A 20,573-nucleotide genomic window follows, 5' to 3' on the forward strand; every position below is an offset into this window, starting at 1 on the left:
CATTTAGCTTGTTTACATTTAAGGTTAATATTGTTATGTGTGAATTTGATCCTGTCATTATGATGCTAGCTGGTTATTTTGCCCGTTAGTTGGTGCAGTTTATTAATAGGGTCGATGGTCTTTACAATTTGGATGTTTTTGCAGTGGCTGGTACCAGTTTTTCCTTTCCATGTTTAGTTCTTCCTTCAGGAGCTCTTGTAAGGCAGGCCTGGTTGTGAGAAGATCTCTCAGCATTTATTTGTCTGTAAAGGATTTTATTTCTCCTTTGCTTGTGAAGCTTAGTTTGGCAGGATATGAAATTCTGGGTTGAAAATTCTTTTCTTTAAGAATGTTGAATATTTGCCCTCACTCTCTTCTGGCTTGTGGGGTTTCTTCTGAGAGATCCGCTGTTAGTCTGATGAGCTTCCCTTCATGGGTAACCCAATGTTTCTCTCTGGCTGCTCTTAACATTTTTTCCATCTTTTTTTTTTTTTTCTTTGAGACGGAGTCTCACTCTGTCGCCCAGGCTGGAGTGCAGTGGCGCGATCTCGGCTCACTGTAAGCTTCGCCTCTTGGGTTCACGCCATTCTCCTGCCTTAGCCTCCAGAGTAGCTGGGACTACAGGCACCTGCCACCATGCCCGGCTAATTTTTTGTATTTTTAGTAGAAATGGGGTTTCACCGTGTTAGCCAGGATGGTCTTGATCTCCTAACCTTGTGATCCACCTGCCTCGACCTCCCAAAGCGCTGGGACTACAGGCGTGAGCCACCGCGCCCGGCCTTTTCCATCATTTTAACCTTGGTGAATCTGACAATTATGTGTCTTGGGGTTGCTCTTCTTGAGGAGTATATTTGTAGTGTTCTCTGTATTTCCTGAATTTGAGTGTTTGCCTGTCTTACTAGGTTGGGGAAGTTCTCCTGGATAGTATCTCCTGTGTTTTCCAACTTGGTTCCATTCTCTCCATCACTTTCAGGTACATCAATCAAACGTAGATTTGGTCTTTCACATAGTCCCATATTTCTTGGATGCTTTGTTCCTTTTCACTCTTTTTTCTCTAACCTTGTCTTTTCACTTTATTTCATTAAGTTGATCTTCAATTTCTGATATCCTTTCTTCCACTTGATCGATTCGGCTATTGATGCTTGTGTATGCTTCACGAAGTTCTTGTACTGTGTTTTTCAGCTCCATCAGGTCATTTATGTTCTTCTCTAAACTGGTTATTTTAGTTAGCAATTCCTCTAACCTTTTTTCAAGGTTCTTATCTTCCTTGCATTAGGTTAGAACATGCTCCTTTAGCTTGGAGGAGTTTGTTATTACCCACCTTCTGTAGCCTACTTCTGTCCATTTGTCAAACTCATTCTCTATCCAGTTTTGTTCCCTTGCTGGTGAGGAGTTGTGATCCTTTGGAGGAGAAGAGGCGTTCTGGTTTTTGGAATTTTCAGCCTTTTTGCCCTGGTTTCTCTCCATCTTTATCTATCTACCTTTTATCTACCTTTGGTGTTTGATGTTGGTGACTTTTGGATGGGGTCTCTGAGTGGACATCCTTTTTGTTGATATTGATGCTATTCCTTTCTGTTTGTTAGTTTTCCTTCTAACTGTCAGGCCCCTCTGCTTCAGGTCTGCTGGAGTTTGCTGGAGGTCCACTCCAGACCCTGTTTGCCTGGGTATCACCAGCAGAGGCTGCAGAACAGCAAAGATTGCTGCCTGTTCCTTCCTCTGGGAGCTTTGTCCCGGAGGGGCACCTGCCAGATGCTAGCTGGAGCTCTCCTGTATGAGGTGTCTGCGGGCCCCTACTGGGAAGTATCTCCCAATTAGGAGACACAAGGGTCAGGGACCCACTTGAGGAGGCAGTCTGACCTTTAGCAGAGCTTGAACGCTGTGCTGGGAGATCCGCTGCTTTCTTCAGAGCCATTAGACAGGGGCGTTTAAGTCTACTGAGCCTGCTCCCACAACCTCCCCTTGCCCCAGGTGCTCTGTCCCAGGGAGATGGGAGTTTTATGTATATGCATCTGATTGGGGCTGCTGCAGATGCACTGCCCAAAGAGGAGGAATTTAGAGAGGCAGTCCGGCCACAGCGGACTCCACCTAGTTCGAACTTCCATGTGGCTTTGTTTACACTGTGAGGGTAAAACTGCCTACTTAAGCCTCAGCAATGTGGATGCCCTTCCCTGCACCAAGCTTGAGCATCGCAGGTCGACTTCAGACTGCTGCGCTGGCAGTGAGAATTTCAAGCCAGTGGATCTTAGCTTGTTGGGCTCTGTGGGGGTGGGACCTGCTGAGCCAGACCACGTGACTCCCTGGCTTCAGCCCCCTTTTCAGAGGAGTGATTGGTCTTGTGTCTCTCTGGCCTTCCAGGTATCACTGGGGTATGAAAAAAAAAACTCCTGCACCTAGTTGGTGTCTGCCCAAATGGCCACCCAGTTTTGTGCTTGAAACGCAGGGCCCTGGTGGCATAGGCACCAGAGGGAATCTCCTGGTCTGTGGGTTGGGAAGACCATTGGAAAAGTACAGTATGTGGGCCGGAGTGCACTGTTCCTCACGGCACAATCCCTCATAGCTTCCCTTGGCTAGAAGAGGGAGTTCCCTGACCCCTAGCGCTTCCCCGGTGAGGCGACGCCCCACCCTGCTTCGGCTTGCCCTCTGTGGGCTGCACCCACTGTCCAGCCAGTCCTAATGAGATGAACTGGGTACCTCAGTTGGAAATGCATAAATCACCTGCCTTCTGCATTGATCTCACTGAGAGCTGCAGACTGGAGCTGTTCCTATTCAGCTATCTTGCCAGCATCCCTGAAGCAAATTTCTAGGGTGTATTCTTGGCATGTGAGATGGGGCTGGGTGTGTTAAAATTGCTATACTTGAGGGGGGAGTCTGAAGTAATGTTTCTTATGCCTTTTGGGGGAAGTGCTAAAGATCTTTCCTCCTCAGGTTCCATGTTCAGGTACTTGAGACTTTGGGGCATTGAAGCTCTATGATACTCATAGTGCTGTCAGCTGAGTTTGGTGGCAGTTGTAGGAAAGGGCACGATGCGAGAGGGTGGCAGACATCCTTGGACTTGGTAGTCATGTGGCCCAGGGATGAGGGAAGAGGATGGGGAGCAGCAGGTTAATCATAGGCCCCGTAAATAGGACTAAAGGAAATTAAACTTTCAGGGCCAGGCTTGTATGTGGTAAGATTTCATGCCCAAGAAGAAGGCTTTTAATGTCCTCAAATTGCGTTCCATAGAATTATCAGTATTCTATGAAAATGACTATTGTGGTCTATGTTAGTAGGATATGAAGTTCTGAATTATTGTGTATAATTTTATTATAGAAAACAAGGTCAATGGTATATTTTAGTATAAATGCATATTTAGTAAGGGGAAGAGAGCTGTGTTGCGGAGAAATAGGTCAGACGTTCTAGCAGTGATGCGTACTTCTGAACTTAATCTAAGAACAATTTCTATGATGGGGCAGGTTAGTCTGTTTGGCCAAGGGTAGAGGACACTTGTGTAACCAGCAGGGCAGAATCAGTCCTGACCTTTGGGGATCAGGTACTTCACAGGCAGTTAACCTTCACATCCCTGTGGCATTAAGATGAAAATAGAGGGTAAAACCACTTCTGTTTTCCTGCAGACTTGGAGAATTCACGGTCTAAGTGTGGCGATGAACAAGGCACATGAAAAAATCACGCTACCTTTTGACATATTTGACTAGTTGGGTACTGTGATGGGGTTGGTGATTGTTCAGTGGTGGTGTACAGCCATGTTAACATTGATGCTGATGTTAGGGCAAACAGTTTGGTTAGGCTGCATAAAAGTAATATTGAAAAGAGCTTCTCATAAGGACATCTGGATTCTAGTTCTGTCTTTGCTTCTTTGTAACCTTCAGAGTAGTGTCACATAGGTGCTAGGAGTTTTAATTTCCTGTGTAAAGATAGGGGTTGGCTGGATCATAGTTCCCAAATTCAGGGACAGAAAAGTTATATAAATCAATAATGTGGCCCAGTTTAAGAGGGATTGATGGGGCTTATGTCGAACTCGGCTCAACTTTGGCCCAGTCTTGTTGACTGATTGAGAGAAATTAGAAATCTGGGCTGATTTATGAAAATAGTTTCAAATTTAGAATCCCCTACCTACAGGTTAGGGTTCAAGTTCCACGATCTGGTCCAGGATTTCCTCTTTGTTCTTGTGGTGCCCACAAGATTGTGCTTCACTGTCTTTCAATTGCAGGTACAACTGACCAAGGCCTCCAACTACTTGAAGAAATCCATCAGTGGTTTTGCTCTGAGGCCACGGTTCTCATGACTGTACCCAGCTAGTGACTAAGCTTGGAGGGGACACTAAGGCAGGCCTATTCCTGAGAGCACTCTAGTGGTCGACATTGGTTCAGGGATTCTTTTTGTTTGTTTATTTTGTTTGTTTTGAGATGGAGTCTTGATCTGTTGCCCAAGCTGGAGTGCAGTGGTGTGATGTCAGCTCACTGCAACCTCTGCCTCTGGATTCAAGCAATTTTCTGGCCTCAGCCTCCCAAGTAACTGGGATTACAGGCTGGAGTGCAATGGAGTGATCTTGGCTCAATGCAACCTCTGCCTCCCAGGTTCAAACAGTTCTCCTGCCTCAGCCTCCTGAGTAGCTGGGGTTACAGGCACCATGGCTGGCTAATTTTTTTGTATTTTTCATAGAGACGGGGTTTCACTATCTTGGCCAGGCTGGTCTCGAACTCCTGACCTTGGGTGATTCACCTGCCTCGGCCTCCCAAAGTGCTAGCATTACAAGCGTGAGCCACTGCAACCTCTGCCTCCTGGGTTCAAGTGATTCTCCTGCCTCAGCCTCCCAAGTAACTGGGATTACAGGCATATACCACAATGCCCAGCTAATTTTGTGTTTTTGGTAGAGACGGGGTTTCTCCTTGTTGGTCAGACAGGTCTTGAACTCCCGACTTCAGGTGATCTGCCTGCCTCAGCCCCTGAAAATGCTGGGATTACAGGCGTGAGCCACCACACCTGGACGGCTTCAGCTTTCTTGAGAAAGACTTCCTTCTTTGTCTGTCTGGATGGCAGGATTTTATCAGACTGAATACTTAACTGTTTTATAACTTTCATAATATTTTGTGCATAAACCATTTAACTTACCATGTAATAATATACTGTTTTGTGTATTTGTTTTCTACCCATTTGAGTGTGAACCCAGGGACTTTAATTCCATTGTTCATTAGTGCATTGATTTGTTAATTCCACATTTATTTATTTATTTTTTGAGACGGAATCTTGCTCTATTGCCCAGGCTGGAGTGCGGTGGCGCGATCTTGGCTCACTGCAAGCTCCGCCTGGTTTCACGCCATTCGCCTGCCTCAGCCTCCCGAGTAGCTGGGACGACAGGCGCCCGCCACCACGCCTGGCTAATTTTTTGTATTTTTTTTTTTAGTAGAGATGGGATTTCACTGTGTTAGCCAAGACTCAATCCCCTGACCTCATGATCCGCCCACCTTGGCCTCCCAAAGTGCTGGGATTACAGGCGTGAGCCACCGCCCCCGGCCCTCATTTATTTTTTTGAGACAGAGTCTTGCTTTGTTACACAAGCTGGAGAGCAATGGCATGATCTTGGCTCACCGCAACCTTTGCCTACTAGGTTCAAGTGATTCTTGAATGGCCTCAGCCTCCCATGTAGCTGGGATTACAGCACCCTCCACCACGCCCAGCTAATTTTTGTAGTTTTAATAGAGATGGAGTTTCACCAGGTTGGTCAGGCTGGTCTTGAACTTCTGGCCTCAAGTAATCTGCCTGCCTCAACGTCCCAAAGTGCTGGGATTACAGGTGTGAGCCTGGTCCACATTTATTTCTTAATTTGACTAGTTTACCCGTGTTCTAGGTACTGGAAATAAGGACGGGAAGACAAACATTCATATTCAACAAATATTAATGAAACATCTATTAAGTGTTGGGTAGAGTGCAAGGGCATTCCATGGGCGTTATTTGTGTTTCCTCAGCAGCTAGTGCAGGCAAATATACCTTCCATCGATGTGTGCGAAATGTGATAGCATAGCAAAAATGCTCCATGGGAGAACTTTATAGTCACGCATCAGGGCACACAAAGCTGCTGATCTGGCTGTGATGGGCTCTGGAGATAGGATTTGCTGGAAGGCTTACCTCAGTGGAATTTTGTTTCCAAATCATTGGAGGTTACTTACTTCCTGGGGAAGAGATTCTCACTGGGAGGTGGGAGTTTGTTAGATGGAATGCACAGACTGCACCAGGGAGAGACAAGGACCCTGGGTCTTGGCGGGTGCTCTGCAACTGCCTAGCTGTGTGATTTACTGGAGGTTAAGTATCCCTCTAAAGCTTCCATTTCTCTTGTCAGTGAATAAGGGAACTTTCTGGCTCTAAAATATGGGATTTCTATGTAATATTAAACTTTGTATAAAGTATATGTGGCACACATGAGTGCTTTTCACTAAATATTTCCTATTCTCCTGGATAGATGGTAGGATTGCATCCTCCCCCTGGTCAAAGCCAACTAAGTGTGAGCAGAAGTGATGTGAGTAACTTTGAGATGGGAATTTTAGGAGCCAGTGTTCAGTTAGCTATATTCTTTCTCCCTGCCTCCAATTGAGGAAGCATGAGTGGAGTTGGAACCTCTATCAGCCAGGGTCTTTGAGTGACTATGAGGATCAGAGCTTCTTGGTAGATTTGTTATGGACAAATTTAGTGATAGATAAACCTTTGCTGTTAAGCCAGTGGGATGTTGGGGTTGTTACATTTAAGGTTTAACTTGGACTATTCTAATTGAAATTTAAAAGAAGAATGTAGCTGAATGTGCCATACCTCTCAGGTAGATTTTAAACACCTTTTTATATTCACACACATCCTTTGCAAAATATAACCTTAAAATTAGAAAACACTTAAAAATGTGAAATGCACATGAAGTTTTATTCATGCGTATGTTTTTCTCCTGCCCTTTTTCATCTCACCAGATCTTTCCTAGGTAGGTTCACATTGGCAGCAATACAAATGCCTAACAGAGCTGTTCTCCATACTTTGCTTTTAGGATCTCCTATATATACAGCACCAGAAGTTGTGAGGGGTGCTGACTTTTCCATCTCCAGTGACCTCTGGTCTTTGGGCTGTCTGCTTTATGAAATGTTTTCAGGTAATTGTTTCCTGAATAGGTATAAAATCAGATATGACTAAAATAAAACCAGGTTAAGTCTGTAGTTTGCAGATGTTTTACTTACAAGATGTTAAAAAACTTGATTTTTAAAAATTTTGAGACAGTCTCGCACTGTCACCCAGTCTGGAGTGCAGTGACACGATCTCAGCTCACTGCAGCCTCTGTCTCTTGGGTGCAAGCCATTCTCGTGCCTTAGCTTCCTGAGTAGCTGGGCTTACAGGTGCCCACCACTATGCCAGGCAATGTTTTGTATTTTTAGTAGAGACAGGATCTTACCACGTTGACCAGGCTGGTCTTGAATGCCTGACCTCAAGTGATCTGCCTACTTAGGCCTCTCAAAGCTCTGGGATTATAGGCATGAGCCACTATGCCTGGGCAAAAAACCTGTGACCTTATTAAATTTTTATATGTACTGATTTTGGCTGAGTTGCTTGGTATCTAGGCATATGCAGATTCCTAGAAACTTCTTGACAAATAGGTAATTTTTCATGATAATCTGGAATGCTGAAATGTGCTTAACTCAAAAACTGTGATGATTAGAAATTTTGGTAAAGTTGCCTTGCAACTGTGTATTATTCAGATGTGTTGAATGGCCTATACACCCATTGGTTCATAGTAGTGGTCCATATGTGTGTTTGTGTATTTGTTAGGATGATAATATGTTTTGAATTAAGAGAAATATAAATTATATAGGCAGTGCCTGGTACGTACTAGGCATTAGCTATTCCTGTATATTTTTTCTAGAAGTTGTATAATCTTGAAATATCTGTGGTTGAGATGAGAATTATTGCTGATAACAGACTTCTTTAATTTTTCAAGTTTTCATGTGATTTCAGGAAAACCTCCATTCTTCTCAGAAAGTATTTCAGAATTAACTGAAAAGATCTTATGTGAAGATCCTTTGCCACCTATTCCAAAAGGTAAGACTTCTTATGATAAAAATGGAATTAATTTACATTTTCCACTGATTAAAGGTGTACCTTTATCCAAAGTTTGCTTTTATTGATTCGTAACTCCCCAAAGTTACCTTTTATAAATGATCCCAAGTTGATATTTTTAGAAATGTTAGTATTTCCTTTGACATTTTTTAAAGATGCTGAAACAGAGAACAAAGTACTAATAGATTTCCCTCATTTAAAAACAAATTATTTTGTACATCTATATCACAAAAAGTATGGCTTAAAGACTTAAGAAACTTAAACACTCATGTGACATTACTTTTTGTATGTATCATTTACTTTGTAGTCATATCCCATGTGGTTATTTCTATCTCCTGTTGGAACAAATCTGCTGTTTCCTTATCCTGATCAATCAGAATGCTACCCTTATGAGTTTTAAAAATCTTTATTTTATATATATATATATATTTATTTATTTTTGAGACAGAGTCTCACTCTGTTGCCCAGGCTGGAGTGCAGTGGCGTGATCTTGGCTCACTGCAACCTCTGCCTCCTGGGTTCAAGCCATTCTCCTGCCTCAGCCTTCCAAGTAGCTGGGATTACAGGTGCCCGCCACGCCACCCGGCTAATTTTTTGGTTTTGTTTTTTAGTAGAGACGGGGTTTCACCATCTTGGTCAGGCTGGTCTCAGACTCCTGACCTCATGATCCACCCACCTCATGATCCACCCACCTCAGCCTCCCAAAGTGCTGGGATTACAGGCATGAGCCACTACACCCGGCCTAAAAATCTTTAAAATTAGATACAGTTGTAGTATTTTTAAAGTGTTGGAACTTTAATCGTATAAATTGTGGTTAATGTAATGATCTATCAGCAATAATTTTTAAGGAAAGAAAAAAGAAGGCACAAATGCAGTAAAACATTTTGCTATATACATTGTTAAAGTTTATCTTAAGACACATAAATGAAAACAGGATTCTGCAAAAATTAGTGCTGTGTATATATGTATATATTTTTTATTATTATTATTATTTTTTTTTGAGAGACAGGGTTCTGCTGTGTCACTCAGGCTGGAGTGCAGTGGTGCAGTCAGCCTCCCGAGTAGCCGGGACTGCAGGCGCACACCACTGGGAATGGCTAATTTTAAAATTTTTTTGTGGAGACAGGATCTTGCTATGTTGCCTAGCTTGTCTTGAACTCCTGGCCTTGATTGAGCTGCCTGCCTTGGCCTCCCAGAGTGCTGGGATTTCAAGTATGAGCCACAATGTGTGGCCATTACTACTACTTTTAACCATAGACTGATGACCTGGATATGGTGTATAACTAATTTAAAAAGACAAAACATTATGAGATTAGTGGTATTGGACAGTGTCATAATATAATGCTTCTTATTTCTGTTAAAAATCTTAAAAGAGGGATTGCAAATATTCTAATCATAGTACTTTGTAATGCAAAGTTGTTCAAGTTAGGAATACTTCAAAGAATAAGGTATAATTAATAGTTAATTAGGGCTGGACATGGTGGCACACACCTGTAATCCTAGCACTTTGGGAGGCCGAGGTGGGTGGATCGCCTGAGGTCACGAGTTCATGACCAGCCTGACTATCATGGTGAAACCCCGTCTCTACTAAATATAAAAAAATTAGCCAGGCCTGGTGGCACATGCCTGTAATCCGAGCTACTTGGGAGGCTGAGACAGGAGAATCGCATGTACCTGGGAAGCAGAGGTTGCAGTGAACCGAGATCACACCATTGCACTCCAGCCTGGGCAACAAGAGTGAAACTCCTTCTCAAAAAAAAAAAAAAAAAATTGGAGCTGAGCTTAGTGGTTCACACTTGTAATCCCAGCACTTTAGGAGATCCAAGGCAGGTGGATCACTGGAGCCCAGGAGTTTGAGACTAACTTAGGCAGCATAGTGAGACCCCATCTCTACAAAAAATAAACAAAAATTAGTCAGGCGTGGTGGTGCATGCCTGTAGTCCCAGCTACTCTGGAGGCTGGAATGAGAGGATCACTTGAGCCTGAGAGGTAGAGGCTGTAGTGAACCATCATCGTGCGGCTGCACTCCAGCCTGGGTGACAGAGCGAGACTCTATCTCAAAAAACCCCCCCAAAATAGTTGAAGACAAGTGTTTGAGTTTGTTAAGCTGGTGATTCTTATTGGGATTGTTCAGTGAAGAGAAGGCTTAGAGGTTTGTTAAGACTTAGTTTTTGAGATTTACATTTCCTTTTTGTGATCTAGGAAAATATGTTTTTAATCTTTGTGTTCTGTACCTCCCCATCCTGCCCCATTAAATGGAGGATATAATTGTTGTTAATGGATTTAGAGTTCTCTTAATAATAATTTATGTGTTTAAAATACTATTACTTTAAATGTTGATGTAAGAGATAAAAATAAAATTGATATGTATTTACTACTTACCATTTTTTCTTGGAAATTAATTTGTTTATAGATTCTTCTCGTCCTAAAGCTTCTTCAGATTTTATTAATTTGCTTGATGGGTTACTTCAAAGAGATCCTCAAAAAAGGTTGGGACAGTATTTCGATTTTTTTTGCTTTTTCTTTTGAGTTCTGTAAATGGAGTAAGGGACAGTATTTTAATGGGAATAAATAGTGGAATATTTCCCCCCTTTTATGTACTTCTAAAATGGTGCTGTTCTTAATATACAAATTGTTATTCAAATTATTATTTTTTAAAGAAGTCTGACCGGATTAAAAGTGCTGCTCTCAGTTTGCAGGTATTTTTAATCATGAGGAATTTTTGAAGTCAGTTTCTCTTTTCGTGTATTGAGTAGTTGACAAATTTTCTTATAATTCCCGAATCCAAGAAGTACCATTTCTTGTATTTTGTATTTCAGGCTAAAACTGTTTGACTATTGACCTAGGGATGATATTGTCAAGTTAAGGTGCTGTTAACTGAGTGATATTTAATGTGACCTGTTTTTATGACAAGCCTGTCATAATGGGGATATTAAGTGATAGGATAATAGGAACCTTGTGAATTTTCTGTCAGTGATGGCAGTGTTAGAAATCATTGTTGAGGCACAGGGTAGGGGAGGCTAGGAGGTGGACCAGAGTGGGAAAGAGGCCCAGGCAACTAATTTCTGGCTCTGGTTCTGTCACTAGATAACTGGGATGCAGGGATGGGAGGAGGGTTCAGTTTATAAAATGGAGAATAAATTTAGTGTAGCATATATAAGAGTCCACTCTTTTATTAAATATATTTTAAAAACTGCAGAAGGAAATGCTGATTTTTGTATAAGCTGTAGGACAAACATCCTTTACTTACATTAGAATGCTTTCAACATTAGTGTTATTTTGGTGGATAGTTTTTCAGACATCTTTTGATAGGATGTAACTATACCTAATTAACTTAAGAGAGTGTATCTACATATCCCTACATTTATAACCCTATGCTATATAATTTTCTTGCTTACATAGGACCACTCCATAACCTATTTTTTTCTCTCATGGTACATTATGCATATTTTTCCATTTCCATTTCTGAGTCTTGCTTTGTCACCCAGGCTGGAGTGCAGTGATGCAATCTTGGCTCACTGCATCCTCTACCTCCTGGGTTCAAGTGTTTCTCATGCCTCAGCCTCCTGAGTAACTGGGATTTCAGGTGTGTGCCACCATCCCCAGCTAATTTTTGTGTTTTTAGTCGCAATGGGGTTTCACCATGTTGGCCATGCTGGTCTCGAACTCCTGACCTCAAGCAGTTCCACCTGCCTCGGCCTCCCAAAATGCTGGGATTACATGTGTGAGCCACTGTACCTGGCTGCTCGGTCATTTTAAATGGCTGTAGAATGTACATACAATTACCTATAAAAAAGTAAACGTTTAGAATGCCTCTTGATTTGTAATATTATATACGTTGTTACAGTAAATATCCTTTTGTGACTTTTTAAAATGTTTTTGGGTTTACTTGGGTAATTATCTCTTTCATGTGAATTTCTTAAAGTGGAATGGCTTGCCAAAGGCTAAGAGCATTTAAACAGTTTGATACATTTCCTACATTCTAGGAACATGTGCTGATTTACACTCTCAGCAACAATATGTTAGAAAGCTCCTTCCCTCCCACTCATCTATAGTGTGCCTTGTTGATCTACATTTTTGTCAGTTTGATGGGTGAAAATAAATTTTACTTCGTTGGCTATTTTTATTTCTCCTTTAGTGAACCATAAGAGCTTTTTGTGTAAAGGAATATTATATGTGGTTGCAAATTCTATTATTTGTGTTTTACTTTTGATTGGAGTAATTTTATTCAATACAGAAGTTTTGAGTGATTAGTCAACTATAAATTCTTTTCTTTTTTGTTTTAAAGTTTCAGTCAGGCTTAATTTTCCCACTCTGGTGAGTATGCCTACAGATATACTGTATTAGTAGTGAAACTTAATCTTTTGAAAATGAGCCTGAGTTTTAAATACAGCCTAAAGTCATTTTAATGCAAGTGAACTAGCTAGGTAATATTATTTTGATTCCTAAACAAGGTGTGAATGTATATGATTATGAAGCTGATATTATTCCCCTGCCCCGGCACCCCCTCCTGAGACGGGGTCTCACTCTGTCACCCAGGCTGAAGTGCAGTGGTGTGATCTTGGCTCGCTGTAACCTCTGCCTCCCAGGCTCAAGAGATTCTTCCACCTCGGCCTCCCAAGTAGCTGGGATTATAGGTGTGGGCCAGCACACCCAACTAATTTTGTATTTTTTGTAGAGATGGGATTTTGCCACATTGTCCAGGCTGATCTTGAAATCCTGGACTCAAGCAATCTGCCCACCTTGGCCTCCCAAAGTGCTGGGATTACAGGTGTGAACCACCGTGCCTGGGCTGATATTCTTATTTATTCCTGAATGAAGTTCTAACAGAATAGTTCCAAAACTTAAATGTGTCAGTCAGGGTAAGTAAAATAATCTTGCCTCTGTTGTGAAATAAAGGATGACAGGATTATAGATATCTGATATATTTACTTTAGAATTTCAAATTATTTATCAATTCCCTTTTTCCCACACTGGTTGAAGAACCCAGACTCTATGGAATTTGAACCCTGAAACTTCTAATCCTTACTTATCAGACTGTTTCATTCTGTACCATTTAAGGCTTCTGAATTGTTTCTTTTTATCTTGCTGTCTAAAAGAGGTTAATTGCATACAAAAATGAAATAATAAAATATAAAATGATTTCAAAGGTACATATGTACCTTTAGGAGATACAAATTGTAAAATCCGATATGTGTAATTGGGACATGTCTTGGGAGTTTTTCATGGTAAATCATGTTAAAGTAGAGTTTTAACATTTATGTTTTTTAAAGATTAACTTGGACAAGGCTACTGCAGCATTCATTTTGGAAGAAAGCTTTCGCTGGAGCAGATCAGGAATCAAGCATGGAAGATCTCAGTCTCAGGTAGTATACACTTACCTTCGTGTATAAGACATAGTTACTGCACACTTAAGCCCATTACTATTCTAATTATACAACATCAATCACCTGAATTTCTCTGCTTTTGTAGTAGGAGAAAATCCAGCATTTGTTTAATTAAGGGTTGCTTAAGGAGTTTACTCGTGATATTTTTGTGTTCTTAATTTTGCATATTTTCTGTTGTTATTCTTTAGTCATTGATATAATATGATAATCATTAGTTCTGTTACCAAATACATCTGGCTTCCCACCTCCCAAGTATATGGTAGGATCTTTTTTCTCCCCTTTAAGTTAGGTGTGGTCATGTGACTTGTTTTGGGTAACAAAATGTTAGCAAAAGTAATATGTGTTATTCCCAGATCCAAAGTTGAAGAGCAGCAGTAATTTACCACATGATGAGGTAATTGGGAAGAAAAATGTCAAAATGGAGTTCTAGCCAGAATTTTTTTTTTTTTTTTTTTTTTGAGACAACGTCTCACTCTGTCACCTAGGCAGGAGTGTAGTGGTACAATGATGGCGCATTGCAGCCTTGACCTCCCTGGGCTCAGATGATCCTCCCACCTCAGCATCCTGAGTAGCTGAGACTATAGGTGTGCGCCACTACACTCAGCTAATTATTGTATTTTTAGTAGAGACAGGATTTCACCGTTTTGCCCAGGCTGGTTTCAAACTCCTGGCTTCAAGTGATTTGCCTGCCATGGCCTCTCAAAGTGCTAGGATTATAGGCGTGAGCACCATGCCTGGTCTGTCAGCCTGGATCTTTTTTTTTTTTTTTTTTTAAATTTGTTAAAAACAAAAAAGAGGAGACAAGTTCTCACTATGTTGCCTAGGCTGATCTCGAACTTCGGAGTTCAAGCGGTCCGTCTGCCTCAGCCTCCCAAAGTGCTGGGATTACGGGTGTGCACCACCACGCCTGGCCTTAGCCTGGATCTTGAGGGACTACAGTGACATAGCTTTCCTGCCAGTCTTTGATGGCTATATGGATGAGGGAAGCATAAAGTTAAGAGATTCTGTAACTTTGCTAAATGTCATGTGTAGTTTAATTATCTTCTCCAACCTCTTCTTCTAACACAAAACTATAGAGAACTCCAAAGTAAGTTTGATTGTGTTGGTTTTCTCCAATAACAGCAGAAACACAATGGAGTGTTCTGGGCCACAAGATTCCAAGGAGCTTTTGCAGAATGCTCAGAGTAGACAAGCAAAAGGGCACAAGAGCGGTCAACCACTAGGTCACTCTTTCAGACTAGGTAAGCTTTTATTTGAGCACATTCATGCTACTTATAATGTTTGAGAGAGTTCCTAATTTCAATGTTATGTCCCTTTAAATCTTTGTGTATGTTATGCCTTGCATATGATATTTTTGTTCTTTTCTGTGTAACATATTACTTTCCTGCTACAGAAAATCCAACTGAGTTTCGGCCTAAGAGTACTCTTGAGGGTCAGTTGAATGAATCCATGTTTCTTCTCAGGTAGGTAAAATGAAAAAAGAGGGATCAATGTGAGACAAAAGTTAAATTTTCTTAAAGCGTCTGCTATCTTGGTGCAAACCATGTTACACAGAGATAAAGAACAGGGATTTTAGTGCCAAATTCCAGTTTCACTCTCCAATTTCAAAGTTGCAGTTAGGTGGTGGCCAGTGAAATGTAGATTTTGCTATATATAGGATTTTTGAAAATTTTTAACCAAACCAACTTATTTTTTACCAAAGCAACTCATTATTTCCATTTGTAAGAATTAATGCCTCTTCATTTTGTTCTTTAACTTAAAATAGAATTGAACTTAAAATTTCAGAAGTCCAGGTTGTTTGGTTTGTTTTGTTTTTGAGACAAGATCTCCCTCTGTTGCCGAGGCTGGAGTGCAGTGGCGTGATCTTGGTTTATTGTAACCTCTGCCTCCTGGATTCAAGTGATCTTGCCACTTCAGCCTCCCGAGTAGCTGTGACTACAGGTGTGTGCCACCATGCCTGGCTAATTTTTTTGTAGAGACGGTGTTTTGCCATGTTGCTCAGGCTGGTCTCGAACTCCTGGGCTTGAGCCGTCTGCCCGCCAATGCACCCAGTTTTTGTTGTTGTTGTTGTTGTTAATGCTTTGAAGGCAAAATCTTTTCTATTTGGGTAAATACTTACAGAAAAGAATAGGTTCTGTTTTTCTTTAAATCCTTTTTTTATTCTTTATTTTAATTTAATTTTATTTTTTTGAGATGGAGTCTTGTTCTGTTGTCCAGGCTAGAGTACAGTGGCGTGATCTTGGCTCACTACAGCCTCCACCTCCCAGGTTCAGGTGATTCTCCTGCCTCAGTCTCCCAAGTAGCTGGGACTACAGGGGCCCACCACCTCGCCTGGCTAATTTTTGTATTTTTAGTAGAGATGGGATTTCGCCATGTTGGCCAGCCTGGTCTTGGGCTCACAGTCTCAGATGATCCATACACCTAGGCCTCTGAGTGCTTTCTAGATTACAGGCATGGCCATTGTGCCCAGCCTTTCTTTTACTTTTCTTTTTTTTTTTTTTTTTTTTTTTTTTTTGGGAGGCGAGGTCTGGCTCTGCCCAGGCTGGAGTGCAGTGGCCAGATCTCAGCTCACTGCAGCTCAGCCTCCCGAGTTCGCCATTCTCCTGCCTCAGCTCCCGAGTAGCTGGGACTACAGTAGCCTGCCACCTCGCCCAGCTAGTTTTTTGTATTTATTTTAGTAGAGACGGGGTTTCACCGTGTTAACCAGGATGGTGTCGATCTCCTGACCTTGTGATCCGCCCGTCTCGGCCTCCCAAAGTGCTGGGATTACAGGCTTGAGCCACCGCGCCCGGCCAGTATTCTTTTACTTTTCTATATGTGAGGCTTAAATAATGTTTGTAATCACTGAAATAATTAAAGTCAGAGTGATATCTTAAAGTGATTAGGACCAATGCATTAAAAAATTTAGTAGTATGGGCCGGGCTTGGTGGCTGATGCCTGTAATCCCAGCACTTTGGGAGGCCGAGGCGGGCAGATTACCTGAGGTCAGGAGATCGAGACAAGCCTGGCCAACATGGTGAAACCCTGTCTCTACTAAAGAAAAAAAAAATTAGCCGGGCGTGCTGGTGGGTGTCTGTAATTCCAGCTACTTGGGAGGCTGAGGCAAGAGAATCACTTGAACCCAGGAGGTGGAGGTTGCAATGAGCTGAGATTGCACCATTGCACTCCAGCCTGGGCAACAAGAGTGCAACGCCGTCTCAAAAAAAAAAAAAAAAAAAAAGAAAAAAAAATTAGTAGTATGTAAATATTAAAAGTATTTAAAATATTTTGTAACATAGAGAAATAGTTTTGTTTCATGAAATAGGGGTTATAATTATAAATTAAAATTCCTGATATGTTTTACCCATATTTAAATGTAATGTATGTTTATGTATATACATTTTAGACATTTTATTATTTATTTATTTATTTATTTTTTTGAGACAGACTCTTGCTCTGTTGCCCAGGCTAGAGTGCAGTGGCGTGATCTCGGCTCACTGCAGCTTCTGCCTCCCTGGTTCAAGCGATTCTCATACCTCAGCCTCCCAAGTGGCTGGGATTACAGGCATGCACCACCATGCTTGGCTAATTTTTTTTTGTATTTTTAGTAGAGACGGGGTTTCCCCAAGTTGCCCAGCTGGTCTCGAACTCCTGAGCTCAGGTGATCTGCCCGCCTTGGCCTCTCAAAGTGCTGAGATTATAGGTGTGAGCCACAGCACCTGGCCCATTTTATACACTTTAAATTTAACTTTTTAGAACCTCCTACAATTTCTGGTATTCGTATTTTATGTACTATGTAAGTATATGTTTAATGAAGGGATCAACAGATAAGTGAATGAGAGTTGAGGATCCTGATACTTGGGAATTTGAAGATGATAATTTTTTTTTTTTTTCCCTTGAGATGGAGTCTTGCTCTGTTGTCCAGGCTGGAGTGCAGTGGTTCGGTCTTGGCTCACTGCAACCTTCACCTCCCCTGTTTAAGCTATTCTCCTGCCCCAGCCTCCCAAATAGTTGGCACTACAGGCATACACCACCATGCTGGGCTTTTTTTTTTTTTTTTTCCCCGAGATGGAGTGTCACTTTGTCACCCAGGCTGGAGTGCAGTGGCTTGAACTTGGCTCACTGCAATCTCTGCCTCCTGAGTTAAAGTGATCCTCCTGTCTCAGCCTCCCTAGTAGCTGGGATTACAGGTGCCTGCTACTATGCCTGGCTAATTTTTGTATTTTTAGTAGAAACAGGGTTTTGCCATATTGGCCAGACTGGTCTCAAACTCCTGACCTCAAGTGATCTGAGTGCCTCAGCCTCCCAAAGTGCTGGGATTACGGGAGTGAGCCACCGCACTTGACCCTGAAGGAAATAATTAAAAAATATTAATGATCTGATGGGAAAGATTTCTTAAAATGTGAGAAGCTCAGGCCGGGTGCGGTGGCTCATGCCTGTAATCCCTGCATTTTGGGAGGCTGAGGCAGGTGGATCGTGAGGTAAGGAGTTCTAGACCAGCCTGGCCAAGATGGTGAAACCCTGTCTCTACTAAAAATACAAAGATTAGCCAGGTGCAGTGGCGGGCGCCTGTAATCCCAGCTACTTGGGAGGCTAAGGCACGAGAATCACCTGTACCCGGGAGGTGGAGGTTGCAGTGAGCCGAGATTGTGCCACTGCACTCCAGCCTGGACAACAGAGCAAGACTCCATCTCAAAAAAAAAAAAGTGAAAAGTTCAAAACCATGGATCCAGGAAAAGTACAGTGGCCCATACGGTATGGCAGGCATTTATACGTGTAGGAGGAATCATTACAAATAGATAAGGATTGTAACTTCCTTGTTACTTATTTTAAATGGGTGCCAGGGTAATTTCCTTTTCAAGTATTTTCTGATATACAGCTACAAATATTTTTCATTCTTTGTAGAATATCTGATCTATTTTATTTATGTTAATCCTGCCTATACCGGAAGACATTTATAAAAATTAATGCTTGAAGGTTTCTAGTTAAAAAAGAAGATACTGTGTATGGCATGGAAAGTATAAATAAAAGAAATAATACATTAGCCAGAAAATTAATAACAGTTATAAAAATTATATAAACACAAATTACATCTAGACTTTTTTAGTGAGAGCATATGGAATCATCATACTCTACCATTTTTCATGAGACATGTTTTCTTCCAGAAAACAGTAAACAGAATAAACTTTCTGGAATCTGAATAATGTTAACTGGTATGTATTTTTCAGTTCTCGTCCTACTCCCAGAACTAGCACTGCAGTGGAAGTAAGTCCTGGTGAGGATATGACTCATTGTTCACCACAGAAGACTTCTCTGACCAAGGTGAGCAGACTTGGGAAATTTTCTTTCTACATAAGATGTAGAAGCTCAAAAGAATAATTGTAAGTTGGTAAATGAATTATGTTTATAAATACAAAATTTACAATAAGGTCATCTTTCCTGATCATTATGGATTTTTCTTGTAGGTACTCTGAGAGAGATATCCCATTTAGTTGCTTCATAGTTCTTTTTGGTAGGACTTTCCTTGAGATACAGTTGACATACCATACAATTCACCTATTTAAGGTGAACAATTCAGGCTGGGTGTGAATTGTAAATCTTGCACTTTGGGAGGCTGAGGCAGGAGGATCACTTGAGGCCAGGAGTTTGAGACCAACCTGGCCAACATAGTGAGACCCTGTCCTCACAAAAAATAAAAAACATGAGCTGGGTTTGGTGGTGCACACCTGTAGCCCTAGCCACATGGGAAGCTGAAGTGGGAGGGTTTCTTGAGCCCTGGAGTTTGATCCTGCAGTGAGCTATGACGGCGCCACTGCACTCCAGCCTGGGTGACAGAGTGAGACCCACCTCTTTAAAAGAAAAAAAAAAAAGGTACAATTCAGGGACCTGTAACATTTTCAGAGGTGTGCAACCATCACCACAGTTTTAGAATTCTTCCATCACCCAACAAAGAAACTACCGTTAGCAGTCACTGCCCCCTGCCACCGCATGTTTCTCCAGTTCTTTTCCATGCTTGTACTAGGCAACCCCTAGTATACGTTTTGTCTTTATTATTTTACTTGTTCTGTGCATTTTCTATAAATGGAATCAACAATATGTGGTCTTTTGTTACTAGCTTTTTCCACTTAGCGTATGTCTTCTTTGTTGTTGTTGTTGTTTTTTTTTTTTTGAGGTGGAGTCTCGCTCTGTCGCCAGGCTGGAGTCCAGTGGCGCAATCTTGGCTCACTGCAACCTATGCCTACCAGATTAAAGCAATTATCCTGCCTCAGCCTACCGAGTAGCTGGGACTACAGGTGTGTGTCACCACGTCCAGCTAATTTTTGTATTTTTAGTAGAGATGGAGTTTCACCATGTTGATCAGGATGGTCTCGATCTCTTGACCTCATGATCCGCCCTCCTCGGCCTCCCCTAGTGCTGGGATTACAGGCGTGAGACACCGCGCCCGGCCTGTTTAACATATATGTTCAAGGTTCATCCAAGTTGTAGCATGTATCAGTACTAGATTCCTTTTTATTGTCAAATAATTTGTTGTGTATACAACATCTTTTTTTTTTTCCAGTCATCAGTTGGTGAATATTTGGGAGTAGAATTGTTGTGTCATGTGTTAACTCCTTGTTTAACTTTTTGTTTTTGAGATAATGTTTCCCTCTGTCACCCAGGCTGGAGTACAGTGGTACAATCATAGCTCACTGCAGTCTGGACCTCCTTGGCTCCAGTGGTTGTCCTGCCTCAGTCTGCCAAGTACCTGGAACTACAGGCATATGCCACCACACCTGGCTGAGTTTACAAAAAATTGCTTGTAAAGACAGGGTCCCTCTATTTTGCCTAAGCTCAAACTTCTGAGCTCAAGCGATGCTCCTGTCTCAGCCTCCCAAAGTGCTGGTGTTATAGAGTGAGCCACTGCACCTGGCCTTAACTTTTTGAAGAATTGTCAAACTGTTTTTCTTTTTTTTTTTTTTTTTGAGACGGAGTCTCGCTCTGCCGCCCAGGCTGGAGTGCAGTGGCCGGATCTCAGCTCACTGCAAGCTCCGTCTCCCGGGTCCACGCCATTCTCCTGCCTCAGCCTCCCCAGTAGCTGGGACTACAGGCGCCCGCCACCTCGCCCGGCTAGTTTTTTGTATTTTTTAGTAGAGAGGGGGTTTCACC

General features: G+C 41.8%; 1 protein-coding gene across 9 annotated transcripts in view; it reads left to right on the plus strand.

The window, feature by feature from the left end:
* ULK4 (unc-51 like kinase 4) overlaps positions 1-20,573 on the plus strand; it is a 793,903-nt gene that overhangs the window by 40,542 nt on the left and 732,788 nt on the right. For 8 of the 9 annotated variants that reach the window (XR_001899874.3, XM_017955554.2, XM_021933668.2 and 5 more), the window contains exons 6-12: positions 7,001-7,102; positions 7,960-8,043; positions 10,475-10,550; positions 13,335-13,427; positions 14,571-14,689; positions 14,842-14,911; positions 18,656-18,749. Coding sequence is in view for 8 of the 9 variants with exons in the window: in XM_017955554.2 (XP_017811043.2) it covers positions 7,001-7,102; positions 7,960-8,043; positions 10,475-10,550; positions 13,335-13,427; positions 14,571-14,689; positions 14,842-14,911; positions 18,656-18,749 (638 nt within the window). In the remaining variant the exon portion in view is untranslated. The remainder of the gene's footprint in view (positions 1-7,000; positions 7,103-7,959; positions 8,044-10,474; positions 10,551-13,334; positions 13,428-14,570; positions 14,690-14,841; positions 14,912-18,655; positions 18,750-20,573) is intronic. The other variant, XM_021933694.2, reaches the window with a different exon arrangement.

The sequence above is a fragment of the Papio anubis genome, chromosome 2 (assembly GCF_008728515.1).
Source record: "Papio anubis isolate 15944 chromosome 2, Panubis1.0, whole genome shotgun sequence".
Lineage (NCBI taxonomy): Eukaryota > Metazoa > Chordata > Mammalia > Primates > Cercopithecidae > Papio > Papio anubis.